Source organism: Acanthaster planci, linkage group LG09 (assembly GCF_054643075.1).
Source record: "Acanthaster planci isolate LZ-2023a linkage group LG09, COTS_SCS, whole genome shotgun sequence".
NCBI lineage: Eukaryota > Metazoa > Echinodermata > Asteroidea > Valvatida > Acanthasteridae > Acanthaster > Acanthaster planci.
This window is the reverse complement of record NC_141785.1, coordinates 15,479,879-15,501,305: the sequence shown is the minus strand read 5'-3', so window position 1 is coordinate 15,501,305 and position 21,427 is coordinate 15,479,879. Positions and strand designations below refer to the sequence as shown.

The 21,427-nt window shown below is 42.5% G+C and overlaps 2 protein-coding genes across 6 annotated transcripts in view; one reads left to right on the top strand and one right to left on the bottom strand.

The window, feature by feature from the left end:
• Window positions 1–2,516: 2,516 nt before the first annotated feature.
• LOC110982237 (ATP-dependent RNA helicase DDX55-like) overlaps window positions 2,517–21,427 on the bottom strand; it is a 31,127-nt gene continuing 12,216 nt past the window's right edge. The window contains exons 15-19 of one of the 2 annotated variants that reach the window (XM_087141128.1): window positions 19,580–19,664; window positions 18,876–18,971; window positions 18,387–18,455; window positions 5,637–5,762; window positions 2,517–3,413 (exon numbers count right to left, since the gene is read on the bottom strand). In XM_087141128.1, the coding sequence (XP_086997254.1) occupies window positions 5,691–5,762; window positions 18,387–18,455; window positions 18,876–18,971; window positions 19,580–19,664 (322 nt within the window). In that variant the 3' untranslated portion in view covers window positions 2,517–3,413; window positions 5,637–5,690. Of the gene's footprint in view, window positions 3,414–5,636; window positions 5,763–18,386; window positions 18,456–18,875; window positions 18,972–19,579; window positions 19,665–21,427 lie in introns of those variants that run through there. The other variant, XM_087141129.1, reaches the window with a different exon arrangement.
• Window positions 6,863–20,528, top strand: LOC147798211 (uncharacterized). Of its 4 annotated transcripts, none has more exons than XM_087141125.1 (2): window positions 6,863–6,991; window positions 15,417–20,528. In XM_087141125.1, the coding sequence occupies exon 2, from the start codon at window positions 15,467–15,469 to the stop codon at window positions 17,474–17,476; it is 2,010 nt and encodes a 669-aa protein (XP_086997251.1). In that variant the 5' UTR covers window positions 6,863–6,991; window positions 15,417–15,466; the 3' UTR covers window positions 17,477–20,528. The 4 variants fall into 4 exon arrangements, with proteins under 4 accessions (XP_086997251.1, XP_086997250.1, XP_086997253.1 ...); XM_087141124.1 differs by lacking the exon at window positions 15,417–20,528 and adding an exon at window positions 8,678–13,643 and having other exon boundaries at window positions 6,877–6,991; XM_087141127.1 differs by lacking the exon at window positions 6,863–6,991 and adding an exon at window positions 10,937–12,508.

Genomic DNA, 21,427 nt, shown 5'->3' with positions numbered 1-21,427 from the left:
ACCAGACCCAAGAAAAGTTCGTACACTTGTAAAAGTTCAATCCGAAAAACTAGGTTAATTTATAACTTGGGGGACGTGGTAGCCATCCGCGGACATGCATTCACTACTAATGATAAATTTGGATGAACCTATTGACTAGTTTGATGTTGACGTTCTAAGCTTCAGCTTCTCAGGTTTAACATATTCTTTGGAGTACGTAATACTGAGCTCCGCGGTCGGGGTTTTCTGTACGATCATGAGGTCGAACCTGAGGCTGCACCTTCAAGTTCCAGCCACCTCAGTTGGTTCTTACACACACAAATATTACGCTTTGTCTCTGTTCATGTTGAGCGACCCCATTCTCGTTCCATGGTAACTCGATGGTGACTCGATCCATACAAACAGTAACTCTCAGGCACAGAGTTCTTTGACCCACTAGAACTTTTTGCGCACTCGATAACGGAGCTTCTTTCGAGCTGTCAGGTTGAATGAAAGCATCGTGGCACGGGTCAGCACCTCCAAGATAAGACATCCTTAAGTCTATAAATAGCTTTCGTAAACACACAAGCAAATAAGCAAGGTCAAAATCCAAGACAACAAACAACGGAAAAACACAGAAAAGCGGGCAACAAAGGTTAGAAAGTTTGGCTTCCCGATGGCCAAACTCGGCTCTCAATCTATGCGGACGGATAAAAACGGCATGCAGAATATGCGCTGAGTGGGCGTATGTCTGTAGCGGGGGCGGTAATTCAGAGATTAAAAAAAAAACTCAAAATGGCAATGTCTTTCATTCTTAACAGACTCTTCATTACCACCCCAACTTCTCACTCAAAGAAAATGAGACAGTGTCGTTTCTCTGAAACAGTTGGGGCAACCTTGCGCCCCCCCCCCCGACTGGATTCGCCCCTGCCCCGGTCCACGGCAAGACATTATCTCACGGTCGGGAAAGTTCACATGTTCGTCTTCGAGGTGATTTCACAAGATGTTTTAGATAAGGAGAGTACAGAGAATATTGTACACGCTTGGCATGTTACATGATGTGTGATATGATAAGCTGGACATTCTCAAACGACTTCCTCATTAACCCTGATCAACATTAACAATGCAAGGAGATGTTACGTGCATCCACCCAGAGTTATAGCTCGAGACAACATCCGAATCTCTTGTCTAGAGCTAGGTCTAGGTCTTTGCTCCCTTGGAAATGCGTGGAGACGCGTAGACGATAGACCTAGCCGTAGCTCTGGAAGCCCGTTTCGGACACGGCCAGAGTAGCGCCTGTTTCAGATTTTGGAAACAAAATGGCTGTTCATTATGTATTCAATAGAACGTGCAGCTATTGCATACCGTGACTGTCGGTGTGCAGTGGTGCATACAACCACCAGTTTGTTTAAAGGTAACACGTGGTAACTCTCTCCTTACTCCGCATTCACCTGAATACAGAAACCATTGTTAATTAATGCCTGAAGACCATGAGACTCTGGAGACGCCGATTCGCGATGGGGGGGGGCAGTTCCGTTAATTCCAGAGGAGTGTGACAAGCCTACAAATTTCAGAAAGGCCAACAAAAGTTACGTTAAAAATCCCAAATTTCTTGTACCCACACCTCCCAAAAATTTGGTACCACACCAGAAGTACGGTTCTCGATCCACGCTTAGAAGGGTTTAAATCTTTACTTCTATATACAATTCCTGAAAAGGCACTTCTGGATATCCGTAGTTGACAGCAGTGTGTCGAAATCACGGCCGACTCATTACATGCCCGATCATCACAATCTCGATATTGATTCAAAACATGCTTTGATTTGTACAGTTGAAAAATGCTCAAACAAGTGACTGTTTTACTTTATAAACTGCAACTTATTCTAAGCTTAAGGACCCAAACTCCCTTGGAATTATTCACTCCTTTACTCCAGAAGAGCTGGGCGGACCTCCCCCCCGACATTTTTCCGACAACGCTGCATTTTTTCAGGAGCTGAGCCTTCATGAAATTTTAGAGTAACTATCTGCAGTCACATCGAGACCAATTTTCGTTCGTGCGCAGCGCCCATTTTCCTGAGACAGGTCCCAGCCAAAAAAAGTATACCCTTTACACTGCATGCGGTGCTCAACGAACGCAGGCTGGCACGCCTGTAGCCTTGGACTTCAAATGACTGTGATAACAAAACCACGTCTGAGTTCAGACTTCACATTAATTTTGTAATGATGAGGAGTGTCGTTACATGCATGTCAAGTTTCAACGCAAGCCGGGCGAGGACAAGTTCGGGGGGGGGGCCTCTGTGAGGGTTGAAGAAAATCAATGCTGAATATAAACTTTTACTTTTAACCGTGAAAAATAAGGCAGTCAAGTTGCTTTAGAAGCATACAGTGGCGTGTTGGGTGCAAGTGAAACTCAAAAGATTCAGTCCAATACACCTAGGTATAAACAAAGCGTTTGAACACTTATTTTGATCAAACCTTTTCCAAAATGATAGTGCCTTTCCGCCTTTCTGTCAGTTTTTTACTACAGACACTTACGAAAACTACAGTAGACACCAAGTATTTTCATTTTGAAAAATAATTCACTTTTTTATTTTCAATAACTGACACAAATTACAATACAGAATACTGTATTCTTCAATTTTTTATGCGTGTGCCTTTAACTTATAAAAGGTTATCTATGTTGACAGTAGACAAGCCTTAAATTCAAGGTCAAAAAGTGGAAACATTTTGGAAAAAATGGTTCGCCTCTGAAAGTGTTCTTTACAGTTACTGTCAGCTCATTCTTGGCACACCCTATCTTGTACCCTGCCAAAGTCAAACGAGGGCCCATTTCACCCGCAAACCTCCGGGGAGGTAGTGCTGAATTCGGGAAAAAACTTTGCTTTGAACATGCCCCATCAGCACCATTCGTGACACCGCACGACTGAGTTATCTTGATGAGTTATCTTGCTGTGTAGCAAATCTGCTGTTGATTCATTCGACGAGTAGCAATGGGAACACATTCAGCGCGTTTACAAAATACCAAAATATGACTAGCACAAAGTTGGCTGGAGAACTGCAGTATTTTGGGCATCATTTATGTTGAGGCAGGCTACACCAAGATCCCAAGGTACCTGGTGGAACCGTTTCTCATCCGCAGCCACTTTCTGTTTCAGTATTGTCTAAGAGAAGTTGCCAATCTTCCCCATGGGGTTGCAGGTCAGTGACCAGGCCCAAAATTAACCAGAAATGATTTGCGTGCCCTAAATTTCTCTCTCATTGGAGCATTATTTTGTGGTCCCTGGACTAGAGGATTTGTAAAAAAGAAGGGTGCAAGCCAAGACTGCCAGCTTGTATTTCTGGGAAATGTGGATAAAACTTAGCCTTGTAAATGGCTCTCTTTTGCAGTAGACAGTATAGGCAACAGGTTCAAAAAGGCCATAGGATGGAAATATCTCCCAGAGTAATGGGTGAACCCTGCAACATTGAAGAAAAAAGAAAGATGAGGAAATAAGCTTTAGTTTGATGTGTGTCTTTATCACTGGATAAATGTGTATTTGTTTTGAGTTTCTGATTTATCATAATGGTTCAAAGCAGTTTATTTATGTGTCTGCAACCACTGAAACGTGCACTATTTTTGATAACAGGAGTTGTGATGCAAAGAAAGAAAGCACTATTATTGTCATATTAACTGCACTCTAATCATTAGCCTGTACAAGAATCATAAGGAAAATTTCCTATATCGGGAAGGTTGTGGCCTCTCAAGAATCATGAGGAAAATTTCCTATATTGGGAAGGTTGTGGCCTCTCCAAGAATCATGAGGAAAATTTCCTATATCGGGAAGGTTGTGGCCTCTCAAGAATCATGAGGAAAATTTCCTATATTGGGAAGGTTGTGGCCTCTCAAGAATCATGAGGAAAATTTCCTATATTGGGAAGGTTGTGGCCTCTCCAAGAATCATGAGGAAAATTTCCTATATTGGGAAGGTTGTGGCCTCTCAAGAATCATGAGGAAAATTTCCTATATTGGGAAGGTTGTGGCCTCTCAAGAATCATGAGGAAAATTTCCTATATCGGGAAGGTTGTGGCCTCTCCAAGAATCATGAGGAAAATTTCCTATATCGGGAAGGTTGTGGCCTCTCCAAGAATCATGAGGAGAATTTCCTATATTGGGAAGGTTGTAGCCTCTCAAGAATCATGAGGAAAATTTTCTATATCGGGAAGGTTGTGGCCTCTCCAAGAATCATGAGGAGAATTTCCTATATTGGGAAGGTTGTGGCCTCTCCAAGAATCATGAGGAGAATTTCCTATATTGGGAAGGTTGTGGCCTCTCCAAGAATCATGAGGAGAATTTCCTATATTGGGAAGGTTGTGGCCTCTCCAAGAATCATGAGGAGAATTTCCTATATTGGGAAGGTTGTGGCCTCTCCAAGAATCATGAGGAGAATTTCCTATATCGGGAAGGTTGTGGCCTCTCCAAGAATCATGAGGAAAATTTCCTATATTGGGAAGGTTGTGGCCTCTCCAAGAATCATGAGGAAAATTTCCTATATCGGGAAGGTTGTAGCCTCTCCAAGAATCATGAGGAGAATTTCCTATATTGGGAAGGTTGTAGCCTCTCCAAGAATCATGAGGAGAATTTCCTATATCGGGAAGGTTGTGGCCTCTCAAGAATCATGAGGAAAATTTCCTATATTGGGAAGGTTGTGGCCTCTCCAAGAATCATGAGGAGAATTTCCTATATTGGGAAGGTTGTAGCCTCTCCAAGAATCATGAGGAAAATTTCCTATATCGGGAAGGTTGTGGCCTCTCAAGAATCATGAGGAAAATTTCCTATATTGGGAAGGTTGTGGCCTCTCCAAGAATCATGAGGAGAATTTCCTATATTGGGAAGGTTGTGGCCTCTCCAAGAATCATGAGGAGAATTTCCTATATCGGGAAGGTTGTGGCCTCTCAAGAATCATGAGGAAAATTTTCTATGTCAGGAAGGTTGTGGCTTCTCCAAGAATCATGAGTATAATTTCATATATCGGGAAGGTTGTGGCCTCTCCAAAAATCATGAGTATAATTTCCTATATTGGGAAGGTTGTGGAGTTTACTTGTTAACTGAATGACAAAACTGGGGAAGGTTTCATGCATATTTCAACTCACATTTCCATGAGGTGACCTAAGCGGATGATATTTTGCATTTGCTGTTATTATCGTGAAAAATATGGTCCATTCCTTACAACATTTACACAGCTTTAAAGCAATTGGTTTACAAAAGTAACATCACTAAAGAACTGACAAAATTTTAAAAATGGTAAATGCACTTTTCATTTCTTCAAAAGATGTCCAAACAGAACCAACAAAACACTTGTGTAAATGCTGTATTTAGCCTGAAAAAAATTGTCAATTGAAGCAAAGTGCATTTTGTGAATGGGTGGGGCACAGTGGTATGGATGTGAGTGAGTTTGTTTCTGCATTCACTTTGGGACCCAGAACAAAAGAGGAAAATGAGGTCCCCGATTGACAGAGGGTCCCCGGTTGACAACTGTGTACAAAACATATGGGTGGTCTTCAAAAAAAGTACAAACAAAAGAGGAACAATAGGGGGTCCCCAGTTGCAGGCAAATACACACTTCCATGAGTGTTTGGGGGGGGGATGGGCAGTGCATAATGATTGAAGCTAGTCCTTCAAAAAAGTCTGACAGAACATACCAAAGGAATGTGGTGGCAGCACACAATAAAAGTAGATGGTGGGTGGTTCACATCCTACTTGAGGTCTTCCTCTTCTTGACTGGCATCCTTGAGGCCCATTTCTTTGTCAAATTCGGCATCAGATATCTGAACATCAGAAAAGTACACAAACAATTTATGCAAAATTGGTTGTTCCTATTTGGGCTTAATGGGCCCTAGTACGCTTGTACATGTCTGACTTCCGTGTATACACGTGTATGACCTCAACTTTAATGAGGCACACTCATTCCACTTTCAGATGTCACGGAACTTAGAATTTCTCAGAGTAACAGAAAAATTACTGAGACAGTTTAGAGACTAGTCCACTTTCTGGAGGTGAAGCTTGGGCAGACTGTCGAATTTGCATCCAACACTGCACTTGGAAAAGACTTGGATGGCCACAGAAATGGGAGCAAGATATTGCACACGGCAAAATGAGAACATAGACCAGTGGAAAAGGTTTCCCCTCTTGCTCCAAATCACATACTAGCGATTCTGGCCAACCATGCAACATGTTCAGAGCAGTTTTCCTGAAATGCTGTAGGTTAAAATTCATCTACATGTAGCACCGACAAAAGGAGAAAAAAAAATATCTGCCAGAATTGTTTCTTCAATTTACAATCCAGTAAATAAATACACATACATACATGAGCAAAATCACATAAAAGGTTATTTTCTATGACTACAGAACATTGTTAGAAAAAGATAACATACGTGTATGCTAATATGTAGGGAAAGATCAACTCTGATACACCAGCATTTCTTCAAACCCTACGTTGATATTGTGCAAGCTCACTTCCTCAGCTCATTTAGCTGTGCTAGAGGTATTTTCGCAGCACAACACGTTTTAGTCCTTTTGTAACTTGTAAAGCACCATGGCAGACAAAAAAGTCTGGTGGAGTGTCTGATCCCCCGCTGAATGCCATGGTCCTTTCAAAAGTGCATGGGCAGACAGACAATCAAAGATCAAGGGGACACTCATTGATGGGAGAGGGGACAGCATTTTACGTTTACTTGAACTATACTTAACTCATAAAATAAACAGGGAGAATGAAATTTAATGAATTGAAGTAAGGGGCTCACACTGCTCTGACCAATTTCCTGAAAAACATTCTACTGTCCTTCAGTGTCTCACTATGCCCCCTCATGTTTTCAGCACCCCTCCTCCAAAATGGACTTTCTGATCACTTCCTGGGCATATCCATTTTAGTAAAGGCCTGCATCACTGAACATAAAAATGCCTGGAAAGGGGACACGTCACCTCATACTGTGCAATGTGTTACATGTTCCTGCGGGAGGCACAGGGCAAGTCTGACAACCGTCAACCTGGCCTTTGAGTAAGTTGAAACATTGTCAATTTGTCTTTACAGGAAAAAGAAAAACTTAATAAGCCAGAGAATGACGTGAAGTAATACAATACTGGCAGATTCAAGTCATTGCCTTATTAATTTGATTACCTGTAAGTAATTATTATTTATTAATTAGGTTTGACTTGACGTAATGCAAAAGCAGCCACGTCTTAAATAGTTGACCCGAGTACTCAAAAGTCAGAACATCGCGAATGCCATTAAAAACTTTCACCGTGACTCTTTTTCATGTTACTATGTAGATCTGACAACTAAAGCCCAGCACGAATTTGTTCACACATAACCATTACAGCGGTGGCTACTCAAAGGCAGATCCACAATTAAATTTGAGCTGGCAAAACTCATTTTTAGGGGAGCCAAACAATGAAGAAATTTTTTCGTGCAGCCTTTTGCGGCCTTACCGCGTTGATATTTTGTAGCTTTTTGAAGGCTTTTGGAAGTGCTGCAAGAAAATGAAATAGATAACTCCCTCCCCTTAGGCTCTTTTATGGCGGGAGGGAAGCATGGCCCTCATTGGCCCCCCTGAATCTGTCAATAAAAAGGTGGCTTCAAGTGGTAATGTTTTCCATAGTCTTTACTTCAGATAAGTATGTTTGAAAATACCTTCTTGTACAAGCCCCCTTGGATTCTGCACAGCTCATGAGGTACTTGAAAACATGCATCAAATACAAATTATATACATGTACTTCTATTTCAATAAATTGGCCTTATCCATGAGTGTCATCTTGAATCAAAAATGAAGCAGTTAGACTCTTCTATGGCTATGTCATAAGTGTCATATTTGTCAACCGGTGATTGGCAAATCTAAGGCTGGCTGTAAGTCAAGACCAAAAGAAATATTCACAAAACTTTAAAAAGATCTCAAGCAAACATAAAAACACTATACAGTAAACAGCTCTACTAAATGCTACATGAAAATAATTCCCACTTCAAGGACAAATTCAGCAAGTGGGCATTTGGAGGCAAAAGATGAAACCAACTAAGAGTGAACTTTCGGCAACCTTTGGCTGCCCGTACACAATGGCGGTCAATGTTTGTAAACAAAAGAAAGGTCTAGTAGATGTTAAAAACCAAACTTGAGATATAGGAACAAGACCGATGTGATAAGAGAACACGATAGACCACCCTCAGTGTGCTCCGTTGGGTGGTTCAAAAATAACAATAAAAACTCATGTCAGCTTTTTGACTGAAATGGAAAATGAGGCTGTTATGTGGAGTGTTCAGTAAAGATCATGGATTCAGAGAGCTTGATCTAAAGTGGCCATCTCACATTTAGCTCACAGTACTTCCACAAACATCCTCTGACAAACTGTGAGCACAAGTAAACTCCTATGTGCAGACTTGGCCCTGGATACAGAACAAACATGAAGTGTACACATGCTTTGGTTGATTTGGGTATCGCAAACCTTTCAACAAAGTGATATGCATGTAGTCCTGCAGGGAGAGAGAGTAAACATTTCAACAGTAGCTAACACCTTGAGATAGTCTGTTGGCCAATCAAATGTTGGGGTTAGGGCTTAGGAGTGAATGGGTACATATGGATATGCAGTTTCCTTTGCTTTACATTTCAAAGTCTATATGGCTGAAACAATAGGGATGACTTTGCCTACTTTTTTTTATATAAAACTGGTGAAAAATGCTTTGTCTGCTTTATAGGTGAAAAAACTTGAAGTTTTCTCTGAGATTACATCCTCAGTATGGCTACCAAAGAATCAACGGGCCATCATCTTGAGTGCTCTAAATGCCTTAACCGTTTCCAGGACCCCAAACTTCTGAGTTGTTTGCACAGCTTTTGTCTGGCATGCCTCCAAGAGTTACAGCAGCACGCCGATCTGTCTCAGAAAAATGCTCTGTGCCCAATATGCAGGAAGGAAATTACTACACAAAATGTTGTCGACTTGCCCAGTAACTTGACACTGAGTGCACTGGTGGAGGAGGTTGCCGTGCAGGAACAGCTGCGAGAAGGTCAAGGCTCGGGGGTCAAATGTCAAGCATGCGTTGAGCAGAATCAGGCTGTGTCCAGATGCGCAGACTGTGACCACTTCCTTTGCCAGGATTGCCAGCGAGCACATCAACGTCTGACAATCATGAAGTCCCACACCATCCACACAGTGGCTCAGCTGAAATCAGGAGAAGTTGTGTACAGGAGCAAGCTGCGCGACTTTGTTCCAAAATGTGGGAAGCACACCGACCAGAGTCTCAGCATCTACTGCAGTACGTGCCAGCGCCTGACCTGCACCACTTGCTCCATCTTACACCACAAGGGCACTGAGCACTCCCTCAGTGACCTATCAGAAGCCTTTGATAAATGTAAACAAGAAGTCATGCAACAAATTGCTGCTGTGGAAGCGATTAAAGTTGGTTTCAGCGAAGCAGCAAGTGAAACGGGTGAGTCCCTCCAAACACTGCAGGCCACATTTGATGAAACCAATCAGAAAATTACCGATGAAGCCAACAAGGAAGTTGCCAAGATAAGGGACAAGGAGCAGCGAAAGAAGCAAGAGCTGAAGCAGATCTATCAAGAAAGAGTCAAGATATTTGAGGCTGCTGAAACTGCCAACAAGGAGAAGGTGGCCAAGCTTGACCGCAAGATAGACAGCACCAACCAAATGATAGCCCAGGCCAGTTGCTACGAAGTGCTGGGCATCAAGCAGACACTCCTGCAGAATCTCAAAGAGCTGCAGAGGACAATCACAGAGCCAGTGAAGTTGTCCCAGGAGTTGAAAGCAGTGGAATTTGAAAAAGGCGTGAAGCCGCTGGGGAGAATGGCTGCTGAAGCTGAACATCACCTGGAATCAAAGGCTGCACAATTTACACCTCCAAAAGCCCCAAATCGGTCCCACGTTCAACAATGCCCAAACACGGAGATTAAAGACACAGTTGAAGTCCTTCTTGAAGAACCTGGGTCAGCCAGCCTCAAAGATGCGGGGAGAAAGGGTCAGGTGGGCAAGAACCAACTAGCTGAGAAGCCAGACACAGAGCAAAAAAGCTCCAAGTGCAGCGATCAATGGTCATTTGGAATTCTGGTGCCAAGAGATCAACCGAAATCTGAATCAAAGCTTACAGTCGAAGAATCTCATCAACCAGAGGGATCCCAACAAGAAGAGCACTGGATCCTGGCAGGAAAGATTGCGAGATTTGGATCTGACCAGATCGAATTTTGTAGCCCCTATGATGTGGCTGTATTCTCTAACAACGAGTTAGTCATAGCAGACACTGAACACAAAAAACTAATTCAGTCTTCTCTCACAGCCAATCCTTGGTCTGACGTTTCAAGCATCCTAGAAATCAATGGCCTGACTGATCCACTCCATGTTTCAGTCAACAAAGACGACCAGCTCATCGTTTTAGACAGTCACACTTGTACGGTCAACATCTTCAACATGAATTACAAACTCCTTCGACAGTTTATACCAGGTAACTGGACAAACGGGGAACCAACGTGCCTGTCAGTGGATGAATATAATCAAATAGCCGTGGGCTTCAGGAACCAAAAGATGGTATTTCTTCACAGCTCAGACGGATCACTCATCAGATCCCTGCATGCCACAATGATCGACTCTTATTTGGCAACCTTCAAACAACGATTTATATACACCAACTACTGGAACAAAATGTTGTATTCACAAGACTACAACGGTGACATCGTGTTTTCCGTGAACATCCCCAGCAACAGTCCCAGTTACTGGGGTCCAAACGGCGTGTGCTGCGATAAGCGCGGCAACATTTATGTTGCCGTACGTGGGTTCGCGTCATCCCATGAAATCCGGCGTTTCAGTCCAGATGGAGCCAACCTTGGTTCTGTGATCACACAATGCAGTATGCCACGGGGCATCTCACTTGCATCTGATGATCATCGCCTGGTTGTGGCAGCAAAACGTTCTGTCTCCATATATAGACGTGTAACTCACATATGAGATTGGCCATGACAACACAAAAAAAGGATTGCATGATTCAGTTTCTAAAAGCAATGTACTCTGTAGACAAGGACTTTTTATTACTTGATTCTGGAAAACTAAAGTTGACAAGTTCAAATGTGAATTTTTCACATGTACTCATTATTAAAAGAAAGACTGAACAGTGTTTAAAGATATGACTGGCCAATTCTAGTTCTGCCCTGCCTCACACATGGTGTCGAATTCAATAGAGTACACATGGGCTCCACCTGTTAACATGAGAGGTTGCTTTTTACCAGGCATTTCAAAAGCCTACACTGCCATACAGGATTTTGTGTGTTCTTCAAGGTACAAAGCACAACTGATTGGTAGTTTAATGCACATAAACCTTTAAGGCAGGGACTTAAATGATTTCTAAAGCCTGCTGGGGAATACATCCCTCCAACTTTTGACTAGGGGTTATGAGCAATCTGATCACCCTCCAACCCAAAATCTTTCGGAGGTGAGAAAAAAAAAAGCATGGTGGATTTTCTGGCTGGCTTTCAGCTTGCCAACAGCAGAATCACAACTCAGAAATACTGGAATGCAAAAAGTACAAACACCTTAAATGCCCTGCTTAGTGCTTATACATTAGCATGCAGGTATAGATAACATTTGCATCTGGATTATAAATACATGTACTTTAACTGTTGTAATCTGGTGTTTATATCCCCCATTTGAATTTCCATAGCCAGGCAAGTTCAGGATTTCTGCCATCTCCACCCCACCCCCTTGATAGCATTTATGCCACTGAACTCCACACATGGGAGGGTTTCACACCAGGTACAAACGGTATTAGTCATGGGCATTTCCGGGGTGGAGTTGGGGGGTGGGGAGAGAACAGAAAACGGGAAACAAATATGAAGATAACAGAAGAAGGGGAGAGGGTCTTGATTACTTGCTTGAAAATACACATACTTTGGAATCGACCGCCAATCCCCAAAGTCTCCCATTCCCTTCAAAAGCCAAGAGAGGCCATTAGCTTGACTGAAGAAGAAATCAAATTGAGGCAATGTCGCATCACAATGTGTTGAACTTCTTTGAAATGAATTCAACTTCAAGTTAATGGGTGAGATCATGCACATGTGCCTGCTACCTGACCAAAACTGATGGCTAACCTGTTCTACTCTTTTGGCCTAATCGCCAAAAACTGCCTACCTAGAAATGAATTCAACCTCATGAAAAACAAAACTTAACCAAGTATTTGCTTATAATAATAAAAAGATATGTAGAGACCATGGACAGATTAGCTTGAGATGTCCGTTGTGTACCAGAGGCACAGTCTCTCATTGTTTATTGGACCCCCCTTTTTTTTAAGTAAGCCTACTTCTGTTTAGTGTACAGTGAGTGCACTGATGTGGGGCGCGACATGGAACAGCAGTTGGGAAACTACCTGTTGCATAATCTTTCCTGGAAGCCACATGGGCCTAGTGCATGAGGAGTTGGAGTCTTTGTCCTCAGCTGAGTCATTCTGACTCTACATTTTGAAGAGTGAACATCGACTGCAACACCTCAACTCACAAGCGTCCATGTGCTGTTCTTTTTCTTACAGGTATGTTGTACTTCTTCTTTTTCGGCTATAACTTGTCTGGTTATTTATGCTCCTGTACTTTAATTAGCATTTTATATTGGATGTTGCCTATGATTTGTTTAAACTGTGTTGATAGATTTGTGTCTGGTTGAAGAACTCAGACATTTGGACTGAGCACATGGGCAGAATATGCCGGAGAACAAAGGAGTATGGTTCTCTCAATGCAAGGTCCCTTTTCATGTAGATATTTAGAAAAAGTAAGTTTTGCCCAGATGTATTGTAATTTCTTCAGTCTCTATTCTTTCCATTTCTTGTGCTTAGACTCTGTTACTGAACTCTTATCTTTCTTTTTTTGTGAACCTTGCTGTTCTTTCCCTTCACTCTCTGACTCCAAGAACTTTCCCTGCTTTTACTCATAGACTGAAGTATGAAATATGGGCAATTATTGTACAGTAGTGATTGTAATTAGGAAAGGCACTGGTTGAGAATTATGGTTCGGCGTGATAGACTTTTCATGTTTTTCCTTCTTTTGTACCTATATTTTTGTTGACCCTAAAATGCAGTCCTTCCTCAACCTGGTTGCTAGAATTGGATACGATAATAATGTAAAGCATCCGAAGGACAGATTCTTACATCCAGTGTGTGTATTTCTGATAGAGAAGCTGAGATATGTAATTTTAAAGTATGAGAATGTTTGGGAAGTTGGCCTCACCAGTTTGGATTTCTGCCAGTTTCCTTTGTCTGAGGCCATGAGGCAGACTTCTCCATTAGTTCTGTGTGCAGCATGGGGAAAGCCAGCCATGCATAGATAATTAGGGCCCAGGAAGTGCTGAGATGAACAGTCAGTGCTTGGAGCAGGTTCAGTATCGATTTAGGTTGTAGAATCGATTATACTGTGACACTGACCTTCTGCTTGAATCGATATTTTATCGATTCTGGAATCGATTTCTGGATTCAGTTTGTGTTTTGATGATTTCCTGGAGAAATATGTTGTTTTTGTAAACAGAGTTTCTATGTAAACAAGCCTTTGCGACTTTGATTCGATGCTATTTAGGCTGTGTTTTGTTAAATGGTTTTCATGTATGATGTAAAGTTAGCTGAGTCATTCTGACTCTACATTTTGAAGAGTGAACATCGACTGCAACACTTCAACTCACTAGCGTCCATGTGCTGTTCCTTTTCTTACAGAGTGAAACTCTTTTAATGTACACCTTTGGTTTAACACTTTGTGTTACCCGGGGTGCAACAGATAGAAAACATTGTTTTTGCATCCAACGAGTGCCTCCCATAAACTTGTCAATTATTTTTTTTGACGGAGTGCAGTGAACCAGCGTAGCAAGGGGAGTTTGTGAGAAAACCGCACAGGGCAACAATGCTTTACATATGCCTTCAAGTTTTTATAAAAGTAATATTGGCTCTATGGGTAGCAGACAACAAGTGAAAAACCAAAAACCCTGTAAACCCTGGCCCTGTTTCCCACACTCAATACCCACACTTGATACCCAAACTTGATACACACACTTGGTACCCACACTTGGTACCCACACTCGGTACCCACACTCGGTACCCTCACTCGGTACCCTCACTCGGTACCCTCACTCGGTACCCTCACTCGATACCCTCACTCGGTACCCTCACTTGAAACACACACTTGAGGCACACACTTGATACCCTCACTTGATACCCTCACTTGATACACACACTTGGTACCCACACTTGATACACACACTTGAGACACACACTTGATACCCTCACTTGATACCCACACGTGATACCCACATGTGATACACACACTTGATACCCTCACTTGATACCCTCACTTGAGACACACACTTGATACCCTCACTTGATACCCTCACTTGATACCCTCACTTGATACACACACTTGATACCCTCACTTGGTACCCACACTTGATACACACACTTGAGACACACACTTGATACCCTCACTTGATACCCTCACTTGATACCCACACTTGATACCCACACTTGATACCCACAAGTGATACCCACACTTGATACCCTCACTTGATACCCACACTTGATACCCTCACTTGATACCCACACTTGATACCCACACTTGGTACCCACACTTGGTACCCACACTTGATACACACCCTTGAAACACACACATGCCCTGCTTCCACATTGCTCCCACAGTTGGACTGTTCATTTCTTTTACATTACATGTATTGATTTTTCTGTTAAACCACAGATGTTCAGTCTTGAACCTCTCACATATTCATGAACTGGCCTTAATGAGGGGCATATGTTTCACATACCCAATACACCGTATCTGACTGAAAACGATGGAGAACTGGTTAAATTTTTCTGGTCTAACTTCAAAAACCTCACATTCTGAAACAGAAACAGAGCACAATATTTCAATAACCAGTGGTCAAAACACAAAACAAAAAGCCAAACCCAAAACCAAACAAAACCATACAAAAAACAAAGAGACCAAAACATTGCTTTCGCAATCTGTAACAGGGCGTTAAAATGCCTATATGGCATTATACATATACACGTACGAGTATGCATGTACAGCATTATCCAGCCATTATGCATGATGCCAGTTTGCTGTATGTCAACAGAAGTAGACAATACTGACATGTCACATGTGCAACGGTACTTGAACTGACCAAACATAAAATGTGCTGCAAGCAACACATCCTAGAAATTTTCAACCCTTTGACATACAGCACATAAGAGGCTTTACTGCTTTCAAATGATTTTGTTCCTGTATTGTCAACGGCCCTAAAAACACAGAGATGGCATTGATCTGGCAACGTGTGCATGTTGTGTTCACAACTGGCAAAAGTGGAAGTTTAAAGGTACAGTCCGTCATTTGTAGTTTAAATCCAAAATGTAAGTATGTTTTAGAGCATAGAGATATTAATTTGACATTTTGTGTGTTTCTCTCTTTCAGGATGGTACTTTAATTTTGTGACATTTTCTGTGTGGTTGTGACAGTCAGCAATGGGGGAACCTACAAGGCCGGCCCCGTCTGTTTTGGATCAAGTGAGCCAGGACTATTTGCAGTGTCCCATGTGTAAGCACCTTGTCGAGGAACCCAAGCTGTTGGACTGTTTGCACCATATTTGCTTGAAATGCCTCAAGGCGTTGAGAGAGCAGCACAAGGCTTCCATTCCCAAACTACCATGTCCGTCATGCAAGCAAGACTGTCATGTCAGTGACATCGATGAGCTACCTCACTACTTCACATTGGGGGCTTTGGTGGAGGAGGCAAAACTACAGGAGCAGCTAAAGGTCAAGGGTCAAGGGTCAGGGATCACTTGCCAAGCCTGTGATGAAAGTAGCGACGCTATGTCCAGATGCTTTGATTGCGATAGTTTTCTGTGCCACCAATGTGAAAAAGCCCACTCCCGTCTTTCCATGACCAAATCGCACAAAATCTGCTCACTAGACGAGCTTCGCTCTGGGGAAGTGATCTACAAGAGTAGGCAGAGGGAACATGTTCCCAAATGCAAAAAGCATCTGGACCAAACCCTCACACTCTATTGTTGCCCTTGCCAGCAGATGATATGCTCAACCTGCTTCATAGAAGATCACAAAAGCTCTGAACATTCTCTCACCGACCTGTTTCAGGCATCTGACAAAACCAAAAAAGACATATCCAAGACAGCGGTGGCAACTGAACTAATCACAAAGAGATTCAGAGATGCTGCAGAGAAGGCACAGGAATCCCTCAAGAAAATGAAAGCGGAGTTTGCTGAGACCAACAGCAAAATTGCCATGAAGGCAGATACTGAGGTTGCAAAGATTAGACAGGAGGAAAAGAAACTGAAGCAGGAGTTGAAGAAGATCTATCAAGACAGAGTCAAGAGGTTGGAAACCGTTCAAGCTGCTAACATGAACGAGGCGGCAAATGTGGAACGAATGCTGGACCGGGTCAACAAATTGACAGCCCAGGCCAGTTGCTATGAGATTATAAACTTTGGGAAGAAACTTTTGATGAGCCTCAATGACCTGCAAACAATGAGCAAGAAACCAGCAAAGGCACCAGACGAGCCGCACTTTGTGGACTTTAAGGAACTGGAAGGTGTGCTCGGGAAACTGATCCTGGAAGAGGAGTCGAGACCTGGATCAGAGTACCAGGCTTTCCAAGCAGGGGGGTTACTCCAGCCACACAAAATCGCAGGGGAAGAACACTGGAAGCTGGAGACCCAAATCAAGAAATTCGGAGTGCAAAAGACAAAGTTCCAATGTGCTTATGATGTGACGGCATTGTCGAGTCACGAAATAGTCATTGTGGATATCAAGCTCCAGCAGCTGATCAAGTGTTTCTGCTGGCCTTCCCAGTCAGCTTCATTGCAGCAGGCAATTCCCATCCCAGATCTTACTGATCCAAGTCACGTGTCGCGGACCATGCAGGACCAGCTGATCATTCTTGATGGCCCCACAGTCAAAATCTTCAGCAGAGAGGGTGAACTGCTTGATCAGTTCATGCCAGATGGGGGAGTGAACAGCAAGCTGACATGCCTGGCAGTGGATGGAGATGGTCGGATCGCTGTGGGATACAAGTACAATGAAAAGGTCTGCCTACATGAGACCAATGGAACCCTAATCAAGAAATTGCCTGCTCCGATGATTGGCGAGCACCTGACTATCTACAAAAGGCGGCTCATCTACACAAATCACGGTTATCGAATGCTACGCGCAGTGGACTATGATGGAGCCGCTGCATTCTCCGTGGACATCATCAGTGACATTGATAGTGACTGGGGGCCCACCGGTGTGTGCTGTGACCATGACGGCTGTATCTACGTTGCCGTGAATGGGTGGTCCTACAGCGAAGTCCAGCGCTTCAGTTCGGAAGGCGAGTTCCAGGGTCAGATCCTTGACACTTGTGGCTTTCCGTGGGGCATCACACTAAGCCCTGATTCGAACAGTCTGGTGGTGGCAGCGCACAACTGCGTCGCAGTTTTCAACCGTACAAAAATGGGAAATGGCCCCAAGCCGAACTAAATTATATAAATAGTGTTCAGGCCCAGGATACCCGATTACATCTTGCAGGATCTGCTTTTAAAACTGACATAACCATCTCAACACCATCAAAAGTTTTCACTTGTGGGTTGCTTGCGGCATAATAATCATGGTACATATATTCAGTGTGCACACAAAGTGTTAACCAGTGTTCCATCCAATGAGGGTTTGAAATAATTACGTAACACCCCCCCCCCCCAAAAATGAAAGTTAACTTATCCCAGTACTCTGTGATGGTAATGAGAACGAACGAATCCAAGATTTTTAAAAGCTTTAACCACTTGCTGCCGGCTGCTTTTAAACATGCAGTGCACACATACGAGAGATTTTCAGTTTTCAAAATTTCTTTAAAAATTCATCATTTCATTTAATGGACCTTTACACCCACACAAAGGACTGTTTAGTGGCTACTCTAAGCTGATAGGCAACCTTCATTGACTCCCGAGTATTTCAGCCAGGCCTGCCGCCCTGTAAAGAGAGCCCAGAATTGTGAGTGTTGCGTAATTTTTGTTCCAAGTGAATGCGAGTGGCATCTATTCAAACGTGGCTGGATTAGTGTGCAGCAGTGCTGTGTTGCTCGTCAATGGGGCCCTGGAGCACTTTTATCCGCGGTGCTAATCCAAGGGCGTGCTATGCCCAAAACAGTGGTATACTGTTTAAAAACAGTGACGGATTACCTTTGAAAAATGCAAAACGAAAAATGATGGCAATTCCGAGTACTGTCTTTTGTTACACGGATTAGCTCTTTTGTCCCATTTCGGGCACCCCGGCTCTGCATATAAACCCATGGTGCTCGAAACCGGGTTCCCCGGCAGCAAGTGGTTAAACATGCTGCCTAACTCACTCAAAACTACTCAATGCTGCAGATTTTAAAAAAGGATTTTTTCCTCACCTTTCCAGTTTTAAGTTTCTTGACCAGTCTTGCATCCTGCATCAGCTCATTTAAGTCCTCTTCCTCAAGCTGAAAAAGCAAGAGAAACATAATCATCTAAATCCTCTCTGAGGAATCGTCACTGTTTTCTTGGTAGTGACATTTTTTATGCTGACAGAGATGTAACTTTTGGTCAAACATGTTTATGTATGACTCTGGAACTTTAATTCACAGCTTAAAGCATGCTGAAAAATGCCAAAAGACCCTTTCAAAAATGTCTGTACACTTGAAAAATTGTAACATTATTCTCAACAGGACTTGCCAAAGTTTCTTCTTCCTCTGGTCAATGTCCACCCTGTCAATAGTCTTGAACAAGCTGGAAAGACGACCATTTCTCAACCACTGGTCAATTTTGTGTGGTATCCGGGATACATTTTGTACTGGTGGGAAAAGTGATTATCACTCCAACTTGTCCTTACTTTATCTGCATCTAGTCCCGGCCTCCCTCACCTGTCTCTTCTTCTTCTTGGCGTTCTCTTTTCTCTGCCTCCTGTCCTGTCTCTTCTCCTTTATTTCCTGTTTCTTCGACCATGGCTGAAGTTTTCTCTGCTCCCAAACATGAGGGGAAAAAAGAAAAAATAATATCTTGTAACAGAAAATAATCATTTTGTTCATTGAGTACATTAACTGAGCTGAAATTTGAACCGACAGTCTGTGAAACAGACATGCAGATATCAGACTGTTTCAAAGTGTTTGCAACAGCTGACACTTAACAGTGGAACTACTTAATATACCAGGCAAGATATGGGATGGAGGGGTACCCCCCTTACCTGTTCAATCCCTATACACACTGTAGACTATTGTTACCTAACACATCCCCCTAGAAGTCTGTAAAGAATTCCTGAGATTCCAATCAAACAGTCACCAACACAAAGGCGGGGGGTTCTCTCTGTCCCATATCTTGCTTCAAATGACAAGGAAAGGCCTGTACAAAATAATCTTGTCAGATGCAAAAAAGAAACTAGTTCTGTCAACTTAAAAATTTGCATTCAAAGAAAGCATTCGGAAAATTGGCGGGAAGTCTGGCAAACTCACAGGGAAAAGTGTTTACTCTCTTGTGGTACCGCCTCAAGCCATTGTCTCAATAGCTATGAAATATCTCTTGCCTGATTTTTGTTTTGTTAGTTGTATTTTCTGCCCAACATTTTTCCAACCTTTGGTCCTTTCTTCCTGGAGGTACCTCCGCCATCTTGTACCCGCTTCATGTTAGTTTGTCTCTGCTTCTCTCTAGCTTTTTCCCTGAAACACCAAAGATTTAAAGTTTCATATTATTATTATTATCATTTCTGGTTTATTTGACTGTCCATAGAAGCCCGCAGGCTGAATTAAGCTTACACAAGATATGGTTCACCATATCAAATGCTTTTGTGCAGTCTGTAAGTGCAAGCGTGGATATGTTATATAACATACACAGAGCAGTGACTAATCTGAACTGGTTCTTTCATGACTAGTCCACATAAATTTAGCAAAAATCTTCTCGGCTCTCATCGTGACTGGCTTCCTTGTGCGAGGTCCAATATTTTGCGTAATGCAAACAAGCCGTCTATTCCCAGGTACTGAATGACAAGATGCAAGAACAGTGTAATTCCTTTTTAATTAGCCTACTGAACGAGAACTGCTTCTAATCTTTTAAGACTTGGTGTATTCTTTATGTGCCTTTATTTTCAATTATACATGTATATACAGTAATTTTAAACATACAGTTGTGTAATTTTCTTCCTTTTTTGGTAAACATTTATAACGTCAAAATGTAGTTAATCTGTTCACCCCTTCATCCCAGGAACCGTCCACAGCCGCAGCTTTGTGAGTGGATTAGTGCATACAACACATACATTCTATTCATCATGCACCTGCGGTTTCAATGTGGGCCTGCTGCTGGACAGAGCTTTGCATACTGGGCATACCGCAGCTGAGCAGTCACGGTCAAAAGAATCCTGGCGTGAAGGGGTTAACATTTCAGTATATTTCGTATCCTTTTTTTATCTTTTTCTTAATGTTTTAAATTGTAATCTTAATCTACACTATTATTGTGTTAACATGCCCTCAATTCAGTCCCTGGGCTGTGATGGGAATGTGAAATAAATTATATAATAATAATATAAATATGGATAACATTTCGCTTGTTGCAAGTCTCAAGACTCAACCTGCTACCACCACCCAACAAATGCTATCTTGACAAATTTGTGATCCATTTTAGAGATGCTGCGGGGTCTGCAAAAAAAGGGAACTTTTTAATCGTGGCAAATGGCATCAAAGTGCATGACTGAGCATAGAGAATGGAGCGCATAACGACCGAGGTTTTCTTCTCTTACAACTGTATCCGGTTCCACTTACTTTCCATCCTGATTCAGTGGCTTTTAAGTTGTCCGTTCTTTCTAAAATTGTCAATTTTTCAATAGTTTGACAAAATCTGTAGCATGACAGAGGAGATTTTTTTTTACTCCAAACAGCGCACAGTTGCGCTGCAGACATCGATTGACAGCTCGTCTGGCAAAACACGAGCATGATGTACTAGGTTCACAGATGTACAATATTCCTGTTCACAAAATCACTGCGATTGAGATCCACTGACTGACATGGTTGTCTTGAATTCAAGGCTGTGTGATGTAGTTGGCAGGCTAACCGCCCGTATATTGTGCACGGTGCAGTACGCACAAAATCGACTCACATGAGGTGCGTGTTCAGACAGTTCATTGTGCTGTGCAGTATGCATACGGAGTGCTGCTGAAACTCCGGCCATTTTGACGATCATAAATGCATACATGAGGAGAGATATGCATTTATGCACATATATCCTCTGATATGGGGATATCCAAAACGAGGCACTCTTGGTAAACTTGTGAAAATGATGAGAAAAATGCAGGGCCCCTTATCAGCAAAATTCTCTGACAACATTAGACGGTTTAAAATATGACTTGAAGTCTTGTTTGGACAAGCACTGAAAAAAAAAATCTAGCTTGAACATTTGGGAGGGAAAGTGGTGTGTAGGGTTTACAATGGGA